This window comes from Plasmodium yoelii (assembly GCF_900002385.2).
Source record: "Plasmodium yoelii strain 17X genome assembly, chromosome: 7".
NCBI classification, from domain to species: domain Eukaryota; phylum Apicomplexa; class Aconoidasida; order Haemosporida; family Plasmodiidae; genus Plasmodium; species Plasmodium yoelii.
The window spans coordinates 585,747-598,354 of NC_036179.2; the positions used below are offsets into that span (position 1 = coordinate 585,747).

At 20.8% G+C, this 12,608-nt stretch overlaps 3 protein-coding genes across 3 annotated transcripts; all 3 read left to right on the forward strand.

The window, feature by feature from the left end:
* Positions 1-872: 872 nt before the first annotated feature.
* Positions 873-1,653, forward strand: PY17X_0711100 (U6 snRNA-associated Sm-like protein LSm3, putative; the record flags this gene model as incomplete). The annotated part of the gene is made up of 4 exons (XM_022955520.1): positions 873-897; positions 1,081-1,166; positions 1,285-1,374; positions 1,579-1,653. The coding sequence occupies 4 exons, from the start codon at positions 873-875 to the stop codon at positions 1,651-1,653; spliced, it is 276 nt and encodes a 91-aa protein (XP_022811789.1).
* A 782-nt stretch (positions 1,654-2,435) lies between these two features.
* On the forward strand, positions 2,436-8,630 carry PY17X_0711200 (conserved Plasmodium protein, unknown function; the record flags this gene model as incomplete). Its single annotated transcript, XM_022955521.1, has 17 exons — positions 2,436-2,483; positions 2,662-2,716; positions 2,832-2,924; positions 3,014-3,343; positions 3,512-3,591; positions 3,712-3,783; positions 3,874-3,919; positions 4,089-4,156; positions 4,282-4,372; positions 4,552-4,632; positions 4,735-4,869; positions 4,962-5,085; positions 5,188-5,353; positions 5,482-6,714; positions 6,823-7,723; positions 7,891-8,306; positions 8,466-8,630. 17 exons carry the CDS (start codon positions 2,436-2,438, stop codon positions 8,628-8,630), a joined length of 4,104 nt encoding a protein of 1,367 aa, XP_022811790.1.
* A 971-nt stretch (positions 8,631-9,601) lies between these two features.
* On the forward strand, positions 9,602-11,239 carry PY17X_0711300 (conserved Plasmodium protein, unknown function; the record flags this gene model as incomplete). Its single annotated transcript, XM_022955522.1, has 1 exon — positions 9,602-11,239. The coding sequence occupies one exon, from the start codon at positions 9,602-9,604 to the stop codon at positions 11,237-11,239; it is 1,638 nt and encodes a 545-aa protein (XP_022811791.1).
* Between the last annotated feature and the right edge of the window lie 1,369 nt (positions 11,240-12,608).

Here is a 12,608-nt window from a genome sequence, read left to right on the forward strand (position 1 = left end):
CAAGTGGGATATACCTACAAACGTGTATGTATATATATATATATATATATATATATTTATTTATTTTTTTCATTTTGTATTTATAAGGCATTGTTTTTAAATACCCTATGTGTAGTCATATAATACATTTTTTTTCTTTTCTGTTTTTCCTTTTTTTTTCTTTTCTTTGTCTCTCAACACTTATGTACACATAACCTAAAAACATATGCCTTCTTTCACATACATATATGTATATTTTCGTGTGTGACGCACAAACAACTATTTTTAATTTTACCATATTAGTGTTTATAATTATCATTTTGTTTATGATTTATTTTTAATATTAATCCGACATAAACTAACATATATATTTTATAAAAAAAATGACATATTCTCTACAAAAAATTATAATATAATAATTTTTAATAAAAAAAATAATATAATATAGTGACAACCTTTTTTTTATGTATATCAAATTCTGTATTTTAAAATATTATTAATGGAGAATTAAGTAAATAGTTGTTGTATAATTAAAAAAATACTAATTTATTTTATTTTTAAATTATAAAAATCTTTTAAAAAAATTATATATATACTATTGGAAGTAGGTAATAATTAATTCCCCTTTTCAATATTTTTTTTTCGAATAATTTCTGAACAAAAAATATGTGCTCTCTCTTTTTTTTTTTTTTTAAATATATTATCATATATAAAATATGTACAAGCAATAAAAATATATTAACAACAAAAGTTATTTATTTTATTTAGTATAATATATATACATAAATAAAAAAAAAAAAAAAAAAAAAACCAACGTATTTAAATATAGATAAATTCTTAAGATATTAATATAATTTGTGTGTTATTCAATTAAATTTACCAAAAAAGAAAAAATGGAGAAAATAGCTTTAATACAAAGTAACCCCAAAAATATATAAAAAAAACTTGAAAAAATGAATCATGAAAGAACTATAATTACATAAATATTTACCCATATTCGTTTTAATCTATGCATAAACATGCATATACATACATATACGCGCATACATACATATACATGCATAATACACATTTAAAATTTGCCACTTTTTATTCTATAAGGCCCTCTAGATTATATTCGACTAAATATGGAGGAAGAAATATTTCTTAAATGTAAAGGAGATAGAGAATTAACTGGAACTTTAGATGTAAGAAAATGGATCTACATTATTATTGTTATTATAAAATACGAAGTGAAATGATATAGAATCTCTGTTTTGTTTGTATTTACTAACTATCTATTTATTAACATTTTCCCATTTATAGGCTTATGATAACCACTTAAATATGATCTTATCAAATGCTAAAGAAAAATATAAACAAGTTACTATTGAAAATAATGAAGAATGTGTAAAGGTAAATTATTTTTTGATTTTTAGAAAAGGGGGATAGTATATTTCTAAGTAACTTATAAAAATTATATTTTATATTTCTATAATTGCATATTTGAAAAAAATATTATTAAAACTATATCCCCTAGAATCACACCATTTTTTTTATAGATTAAATTGTTAATACTGTTTTACTAATTTTTCATTTTCATTTCTTTTTCTTTTTTAGCAAATCGAAAGAAATTTAGATATGGTTTTTGTTCGAGGAGATTCAATCATTTTAGTATCATCCGCTGCAAAATGATAATTTAAAATATGCAAGATGCTTACTAATATGTACATCTATAGTACATCTATATGTATATTTTTTTCCACTTATAATCTAAGGCCATATTTAATCGTCATTGCACATTTGAATTGCTTCGCACACATGCACGTATTTTTAATACTTTTTCCATTTTTTCCATGTTTTCTATTTTTTCAATTTTTCCATTTTTTCCATTTTTCCATTTTTCCATGTTTTCTATTTTTTCAATTTTTCCATTTTTCCGAAACTCATCTTTTTTGTATCTTAAATTTTTTAAAAGAAAAAATTAAAAAAAATAATGTAAAAAAATAATGTAAAAAAATGGGCAAAAAAAAACCATAAAATGAAGCGGAAAATTATAAATATGTCTAACAAGCATACATTAATAAATGACATAAATAATGGAGATAGTTTTCACATAAGCATTTTAAATGTATATAATAATGTTAGACTATAAAAAAATATAAGACAAAATGGAATAACAATGCAATAAAAATTAGAACATACATTTTTTATCTATTTTATGTGCATCTAATATTGATACATATAAAACTGTATATGTTATATAAAGAATATTAATTACATAAATCTTTTGAAAATTTTAAAGATAATTCATATAATTTTTTAGACATTATTTTGGTGGTATTTTTCTAACCACTCTCCACAGATTTGCCATTTCGCTCCATTTCTTTTTATATCATTTTTATTCAATTTTCATTCCATTTTATTCCATTTTTATTCCATTTTTATTTCTCTCCATTTTTGTTGTTACAATTAAGATGGAGTATAAGGAAAAGCCAGAGGGGCCATTTATAGTCTCCTTTTGCGTAAAAAAATAAAAAAAATAAAAATAGAGAAAATAAAAAAATAGAGAAAAAAAAAAATAAATATATTTAACACCATCCTATGTATTGCATTATAACATGTTTGTTCAAACATATTTCATAAAATATTTGTTACATTTTTTTTTTTTTTTTCCTTAAAACAATAAAAAAAAAAAAATAGGTCACAAACTTTACATCATCTGATGATTCATTTGGATACACAATTAAATTAACAGGTGTGTATTACAAGATTTATTTTATTTATTTAAAAAAAAAAAAAAAATTATGGAAATGCATAAAAAAATAAATTTGATTATATTCACGAATTAATAATGTCTTATTAATTTTCAGATTTTTATAACAACTCTTATGAGTCAAATATAATAACTAAAAATAATTTAAGAAACATAAATTTTTCCAGTAACTATATTGGAATAGATGAAGGTAAGTAAAATGTTTGTTAGACAAATTATTTATTTTTAGTTTTATTTTAACATATATATTTATGTTGATATTTTATTCCATTACAACAGATAATGCAATAAATGATGTTGTTGAGAAATTTATAAATCTTGATATTTTTGTAAATATTAATGATAATCTTATATGTATTGGAAAAGAAAATATAAAACTTTTCCCTTTTTTACATGAACAATTAACAATAACAAAAGATGTAATAATATCTTATAAATGTCAAGACAAATCTTTGGATCAAATTTGTCAAAATAATGAAGAAAATAAAAATAGTGAAAAAGAAGATGATACACAAGATGGGGAAAAAAAAAAAAAAAAAAAAAAAAAAAATAGTTCAAAAAATAAAATCACAAAACAAGATCAATTGTTAACACAGAACATTGATGCAAGTTAGTTTTTTCAACTTCTCAGATATTTTTACAATTTCGATATTTATCTCTACATTTTATTCTCTCTTTTTATTTCGATATTTATCTCTATACAGTTTATTCTCTCTTTTTATTTCGATATTTATCTCTACATTTTATTCTCTCTTTTTATTTCGATATTCTTTGCAGGGTTTTGTATAACCTTAAATATAAATACATTGATCGGAGAATATGCAGGACGATTGAATCACAACATCATGACAATGCATGTATTCTTATATATTAGTAGATGCAACCCTATCTAAACAAAAATGCATATACACATGTATATATATTATGTACATATACATATGTGTATGTTATATGGACATGAATTTTCTTTTATTTAGGTTGAGGGTGTATTCAATGTTCACAATAATTTAGAAGAAAAAATTTTGAAAAAAAATTCTTATTCTTTTCAAGTAGGAAAACTAAAAAATAATATTCACATTTTATCTTACATCCCCCAAAAATATATATTGTTACATAATTTTAATGCTTACTAATTTCAGATCATGTTTTTGGATTTATGCTTAAATGATGGAAAACTTGTAAAAGGTATTATTTAACTTTTTTTGTCGTATTTTTAACTTTTTTTGTCGTATTTTTAACCTTTTTTGTCGTATTTTTAACCTTTTTTGTCGTATTTTTAACCTTTTTTGTCGTATTTTTAAATTTTTTGTCGTATTTTTAAATTTTTTGTCGTATTTATTTATTTATAATTTAGATGACCAATCAGATCAATATAAAATTGTTTGGAATCAAAATGATATATACAAATATAGAAATGTAAAGGTAAAAACGGAAGAAAATAAAAGTTCACCCTACACTTCGCGATATCAAGACAACGCTTCTTTTATATAGTATAGAATATTTTTTATTTTTATTTTTTTATTTTATTTTATTTTTGTTATTTTTAGGAAACAGAATATATATACAACTTCTTATTATATGAAACTTTTAATATTAATGCATATTTACTTTGTCTTAATGATGGAAAACGCCGAAGTGGTAATAAAAAATATACAATAAAAAATGTAGATATAAAAATATGCAATAAAAAATGTAGATATAAAAATATGCAATAAAAAATGTAAGGATTGAGAAGGAGAGCAAGCTAATGAAATAGACATATGCCTTAACAACCTTTATACATTCTGTTTCTGAAAATTTATTTTATCACATTTTAGCAAACACTACTTCAACATCTATAGTTGAAGATTTGAGTGGGAAATTTGAAGTTAATGTAACAGATTTAATATCAAACAAAGGTATACAAAAAAAAAAAAAAAAAAAAAAAAAAACTTGATAAATATGGTTATTTATTTTTCCATATTTTATACAAACTTATTCATATTATATTTTTTTTTAAGTAATAAATACGAAATATAAGTTACAACTCTTGGAAAATAGTAAAAAAGCTAAAGAAGATGAAGACGAAAAGAAAAATGATAAAACATTTATTTTTGCCAACTCTTACATATTATTAACAATACAGTTTTATAAGCGTAATCAAACTTTGAAAAATTCAAAAAAATTGCCAACTATTTTAACCTCACCATTTATACATATGGGATCCATTTTTTCACAATTTTTGTAGCTTTTCTGAAACGAAAATTAATTGAAAGTCCCTTAAATCTAGACTGTTTTAAAAATTTGACAATTCAAAATGTAAAAGATGTGATTGATAAAAAAAATGAAAATATCAGTGACCTATTTAACAGGTAAAACTTTATATTTCCCTTTTCTCTTTAATATACCACTACCATCTTAGCATATTTCCTTGCCACATTAATGTGTCCTTTCATTTTTCCGAAATTTGCCAGTTACATTTTGAATGGAATCGAATTAATAAATACAGAAATAGACAAACTTGGAAAAAATGAACATATAAAACTTTATCAAATGTCAAAAGAATATTCTAATTTTTTAAATAATTTGAAAGAAAATGAAAAATATATTAATTTGTATAACAACATTAAAAATGTCATGGTAACCTATTCCCATTCCCATCCATTTCTACTTCCATTTCATTTCCATTCCCATCCATTTCTACTCCTATTTATATAATACATATAACAATTTGTAACAATATATACATGTATTTACCATTTTGTTAGATAAAAATAATGTACGAACTAATAAATAAAAATATTTACAAAAATTTTAATTTAAACGATTACAAAAGTTTTAAAGGAGAGCAAATAGACGAAAGTATGAATGAAAATAAAGAAAAAAAAAATATAATTCAAGAAAAGGTTCAAGATGGTGATAATGAAAATAATAATATTGATTGTAAAAATTATATATCTGATGAGAACACAAATTATATATATACACAACTATTTAATATAATGGCTGAATCATGTAATGTTGTTATAAATAACTATTTTGAAAAAAAACAAGACATTAACAATAGTTCTATAAAAGAAATAAAAAATAAAAATAATATAAAAGATATAGAACAATATTTATTTACAATATTTTGTGAAAATGAATTTTTATTAAAAAATAAAAAAAATGAAAATTTTGCTGAAGCTATATTAATTATACTTTTTAAAAAAATTTACTCATTATATGATTATAAAAAAAATGATATGGAAATTTTGGAAAATCATAAATATAATCATATTATTAATATTATCGAAAATATTTCAGGAGAAAATTCAGATGGAATAAATAAATCTACCCCAAATATAGACCAGTCATATATTTATAATAAAATGGAAGAGAAAGAAAAAAAAACATATTCCTCTAATAATAACAATAATGATATAAAAGGGTTAATATTATCAATATATACCAAAAATAAAAGTGAAAATAATTCTAATTCTTATTTAATTGACTATATTGAAAATTATGAACATGTCCAAAAAAATAATGACCAAGACACACACACAAAAGGAGAAAATGAAGAAAACGAAAAAAATGAAGAAAACGAAAAAAATGAAGAAAACGAAAAAAATGAAGAAAACGAAAAAAATGAAAAAAAAAAAAACATTGACAAACATGAAGATATAATATCAATCTTTAACTTGAAACAAAATAAAGAAATAAAAAATTTATTTACATATATATTATATAAATATTCAAAAATTTTATTAATAACAAATAATATAAATCAATTTGGTAAACAAAATAATGAACAAGAACAACAAGCCAAGTATACAGAATATTGTACACAAAATGAAAGAAACACATTTATTACTCAAAATTCTACTTCAAATAATTTAGAATATAACGATTGTTTTGAATATCATTCCAATTATGATTCATACCAAAAGTACATTCAACCTCAAAAAATGCAGTCAGCCATTTTGTCCCTCTCCACCTATATACAGCTCACCAATTTTGTAAAAAAAATAAAATAAAAAAAAAAAATAAAAAAAAATAAAAAAAATAAAAAAAAAATAAAAAAAATAAAAAAAAAAGCTAGCTGAGCATATATTTTTTTTTTATAGGAAAATATAGAGAGCATTTTGATGCTAAGTCTACTATATCTAAACACCCAAAAATATGACGAAGCAATACAGATCGCAAATTATCTTATAGAAATTCTTAAAGAAAATAAATCAGAAGATAAAAGCAAAGATGAAATGGATATGAAAAGTCTATATTTGCATAGTTCATTTAACTATAACAAGATATGTATAAGTAAAGAAATATGCATATATATAAAAGCACTTTGCTATTTTTTCCAGCATAATTATATATATTATTATATTAACATGAATATAATTTTAAACACAAATGAAAATGTAATTCAAAAAGAAATTGAAAAAAACTCCAACTTTTTTAAGAATGAAAACTTCAAAAAAACAAGCAATGTATATGTGTATGATAATAGCAACGATCAAAATGAACTGAACGAAATAAATTTACAAAAAGATGAAAAGGTAGATAAAAAAAGTCTTAAGAAAAAAAAAAATGAAGACAAAGAAAATAGAAATATGGAAAAGAAAAAGACAAATGAAAATGATAAAGTTCAAGCGGATGATACATTCAAAAGGTTAGAACTAGACAATACAAAATTAAGCAATACAAATGTAGACAATACAAAAAACAGTCCAAGACCATTGATCGATATTGAAAAGGAAAAAGAAAAAAAACTATCAAAAAAAAAAGAAGAAAATTTATTAGTTGTTAAAAAAATAACCACAATAAATTGTTCTGAAGTTAATATAAATGATATACCATTGAAAGATAAGTATATGATTTTATTTCTTATATATTGCTTAAAATTTAATATTTTAAATATTGTTATGTATATATATGAAAATAATAAAATGTTTTTAACTGATGCAACTTTGAAAACATCTTTGTATAGACAATTAATTATTAGATTATTTTTTTCTCTAAAAGGTAAGAATAAATTTGGTTTAACTCATTTAAAATTATTTTTATTTATTATTTCCAATTCTTTGGATAAACATATTTATGGATTGTATTTTCTCTAATTATTATACACATGAAAGAAAAAAAAAATTAATATCCTCATACCTTTATATAATATATGACCTTATTTACAGATTTTACAAAATGTATTAAAATTATCGATGAAACAAAAGAATATAATAATAATTTAGATATTTTGTATATTTATGCAGAATCACTATATAAATTAAAAGACTATAAAAAGTCCATTACATATTTAAAGGAATATTTAGATTTATGTGCTTATGATAACATACGGGCAAAAATATATATACAACTAACCAAATTATATATTTGTTTAAATCAACATGAAGATTCTAAAACCATGATTAAAAACTCTTTGCAAATAAATAAAACAAGTTATGCATATTTATATTTTTCTTATTACTATTTCAAAAAAAAAAAATATATATATGCATACAAATTGTTATATAAATCCAATGAAATTAACATTTTTAATCATAAAATATGGGCATCTCTATCTATTATATTATTGCATTTAAATATGAAGGTACATATATTTGAAAAAAAAAAGAAAAAAAAAAAAAGATGATTATGTCAAACTATTCAAAATGACGAAAACACATGCATATACACTTATGTAGTAGTTATAAAGGCATGTGTGTAGATACCTCATTAATATGCATTATTTTTTTTTCGATTTTTATAGAATGAAGCGGATAAATGCTTAAATAATTTCATTAAAATGAAAAGGTATAAAAAAGAAACAATCATGGAAATAATCGAAGCATACAAAGAACTTGGTTATGAAAAAAGTGAAAAACAATTATTAAATTTTTTGTCTCAACAAATAAATGACAATTGTGGAGAATAACCCACAATGTGTTTTTCTCCGTTTTAACATGTTACGTTATTTTAGTTTATGTTTTTTTTTTTGCTACTAGTATTATTAACATACTTAAGGATATATATATATATATACTTGCGAACTTAAAAATTAGCAAATTTATAAAATCACCAAATACTACTCTAAGAAATATATTAAAAAATATATTAAAAAATAATAATAAGGCTATATGTATATATTTATATTCCTATCATTTCGCTCGCTCTTATTATAAATATATATTTTTTAATAATTGGATCGTCAAAAAAAAAATTGGAAAATTAAAAAAGCATTTAACACATTATAAAAATAAGATAGATAATTGATTAATAAATAGTGTGTTCGGAGCCATTTATAATTAACTTAGTGTACATTATTGTGTTAGCATATTTTTATTATTAACAAAACAGCCAATAAAAAAAATACAGCTAAAATAGGAAAAAAAAAAAAAAAATATATAGGGAAAAAAATAAAAAATATCAAGTCGTTTTTTTTAGCATATATAATAATGATAAGTATAAATATTTCCTTAATTTTCATGGTGATATGTAATATATGTGCATACGCAGTTTCATAAGTCAGATTAGCATATATATGTTATTTTACTCTCTTTGCTAATTAATTTTATTTTTGTAAAATTCTTAACAATGTGTTTAGCTATTTTAATTTTTTCAAATAGCTAAAATGAAAAACTAAAAAAAACATTAACATGGAATATTTTTTTTATCTTATAATTTTTGTAACATGATACAAAATAAAAAGGTATGCTATACTAAAGCATTTTTATATCATTATGAATATGTATATAACAAAGATTGTATCGTAAGCTATGCGAAGATATAACACCAAATATAATTTCAATGGAAATTAGCAAACAACTGCGTGTAAAAATACAAAAGGATAAAGAAATATATAACACACAACATCAATAACAATAATATGGTGTGAGTCTTCAAAAAATGAATAAAGTGAAGCAAGTTATGAAAAACTCAAAGAATGTAATTAATTATATAATATTAATTTTTATATACATCATTTTATGGATATATTTGTATTTTTATTACCTTGTAAGAAATATAAAAAAATTTATAATATTTCAACTTTTTGATAAATTTGAATTATTTAAAAAGACAAAATGGCTTATTTATAATTTTACTTTGGATGACCTTTTAAAAAAGAAAGATAACTTTATCCTAACTATTGTAGGATTCTTTAAAAATAGAAAAGATAAAAAAAAATTATTAAAGACACGAATTAATAAAATACCTAAGCATATATATATTGTTTTCAAAACAAATGACATTATTATTTTGAATGAAACAAAATTTATAAAATATATAATTGATATAATCATATATTTATATGAACACCAAGTTCAGTATTTAACTATATACATATCAAATCAAATTTTTAATTGGACATTTTATGAAACACTAATAAAAGATTTGTATGAACATAATTATTTTACAAAAGTTAATAATTATTCAAATATATTTAATGACAAATTTGAGCACAATAATAGTAAATCATGGGATTCAAAACAAAATGACAAGCCCCCAAATTGTTCAGAAAAACTGATTGAACAATTTGTTATAACTAAGTTTGCCCCTATTGGTAAGAAAATTCCCTTTAGTAAAAGAGAAAAATATGAATCTTTAAAAAACAAATTTAAATATGAACAATTTTCTATTTATCTAAAATTTATGAATAAAACCTATTCCCATGAAAAATTAATAGATATAGCGGAAAAAAATACAGTAATATCAAAAGGGGTGTTAGTATCAGATAATTTTAATTCATTTAATACAAATATAGAACATATTATAAAGAAAGTATTTTATTTAGATCACAAAAATATGTATCACACTATAAATAAAACACGTTTTATTAACTTTGTTCATAATTTGTTCAATCTATTTATAGTATCAAAAGATCTCTTAGTGGATTTTTTAAAAGAAAAATTCAAATTTTTTAAACTAAATAAGCACTTATCACAATTTTTTGTTAGAATTTATAAAACTGTTGTTATTTTATTTTATTCTGTATTGAAATTGTTAAAGGACGAAATGAGGGTGGTTAAGAAAACAAACAATGAGATAAACATTTTTGACAAATTTGATTTCAAAACAGAACAAATTGAAGAAACTAACTTTATTTTAAAAATTTTTGAAAATTCAATAGTAGACAATAAACATTTAGTTGAATCAATTAAAATATTAATTAAGAATAACATACCTTTATATGTAAAACCTACCCATGAAGATATTTTTCAAGATGGGTGCAATGAATTATTTAATGACGTATCCGTTGATATTGTTCTTTCTTTGAGAATAGGATTAATTGATTATTTCGTTTCAACATTTAGGCATTATAAAACAACCAAACAAATTAATAAAAAAAATATTCTTAATTTTGTTTTAGAATATTTTAGCTCCTTTTTTTTTATATACAATATAATTCATCCTTTTCAAAAAAATGGAATACAACCATGGGTTTTATCATTTTCAGAACTTTATGAATTTTTTGGCTATGATGTAAAGTCAGTGCACAAGGCATTATCATATTATAACAATTCAATGCAAAGATATGGTTCTTAATTTTTTAGGAAGGATTGAAGTAGAATGTCATTTGCGTGAAACAACATCACACATATAATATATATATTCTTCGTTAAATTGAGTTATTTTTTTTTGTATATACAAATGCATTTTTTTCCAATAAAAAGCATGCAATATTTTTACATGAACATAATCAACCTATGACTGCTAAATACATATATGTATTTGTAAATAGCTAGTTTTCACATTTTTTTATGTACGTTCATGTAAATTTCGATTGTTTTTTTTTTTGAAATAATATTTTTGGCTATTTGTATTGCAATGCAGGCGAAAGTGATGCAATCATTAATTGCAATATAAGTACCAGTTCATCAAACCTATATATATGTAACCCTTTGTTATATACTTGTACTATTCATACATTACTGTATGAGTAATTAAACATTTATTTTGTTACTACTTTTTGCATTTTTTCGCACTATTTTGATTTTTTGAAATAGCTGATTATTTAAATATTAATTTTTTGCAGTTATCAAAAACTTCCTATTTTTTTCATGCCTTTATATAAGTTATTATGTGTGTATACAGAAAGGTTTATATTTATTTACACCCTTGAGTTTACTCACCATTTTTACATAAACAAGTAATATTCTATATAAAGTAAATCTTATTAAATACCAAGCTAGCTATTTTATTTCCATTTATTTTATTTTCATTTATTTTATTTTAATATTTTTTTTTATAACGTTAGATTATATTTAATGCGCTAAAAAATACAAAACATATAAAAAAAAGAATAAAAACAACACCAAGATAATAAAATAATAAATATAAATGTGTAACTTGATATACTTATAACCCTTAAGCAATGTAAAAACTATAAATATTTTATCTTAACAAATTTTTAACTTATATATTATTTAGGAATAATCCACATTCATTAATATAAATTAAAAAATTATACTTTGTATTTTGTTTAATTTTTTCCCCTTAGTTTTTCCGATTTTACCGCTTTTTTTTTTTAATTATAATAACAAAATAGTAATTATTTAGTTTTAAAAAAAATTCAAGCAAAGGTAATAAATAAAAGCGCACAATAATTCGTAAACAAATTGGATTGTTTTAATAATATCTATACCTATATACATAGTACTATATATTATATAAATATGCCTGTTAATAAATAAATAAATAATATTTATATTCCACATATTTTTCTTTATACCGTTTGTTACACTAAGAATTATTTTTATGTTTATTTATTAAATTTTATAATTATTATAGTACTAAACATTATTATTGTCAATGCTAATAACTTTATATGAAATATAAAATTATATATAAAAAAAATAAAAAATTAATATAACACCAAATTACGTGATTAAAAATTAAATATAATTTAAATGCT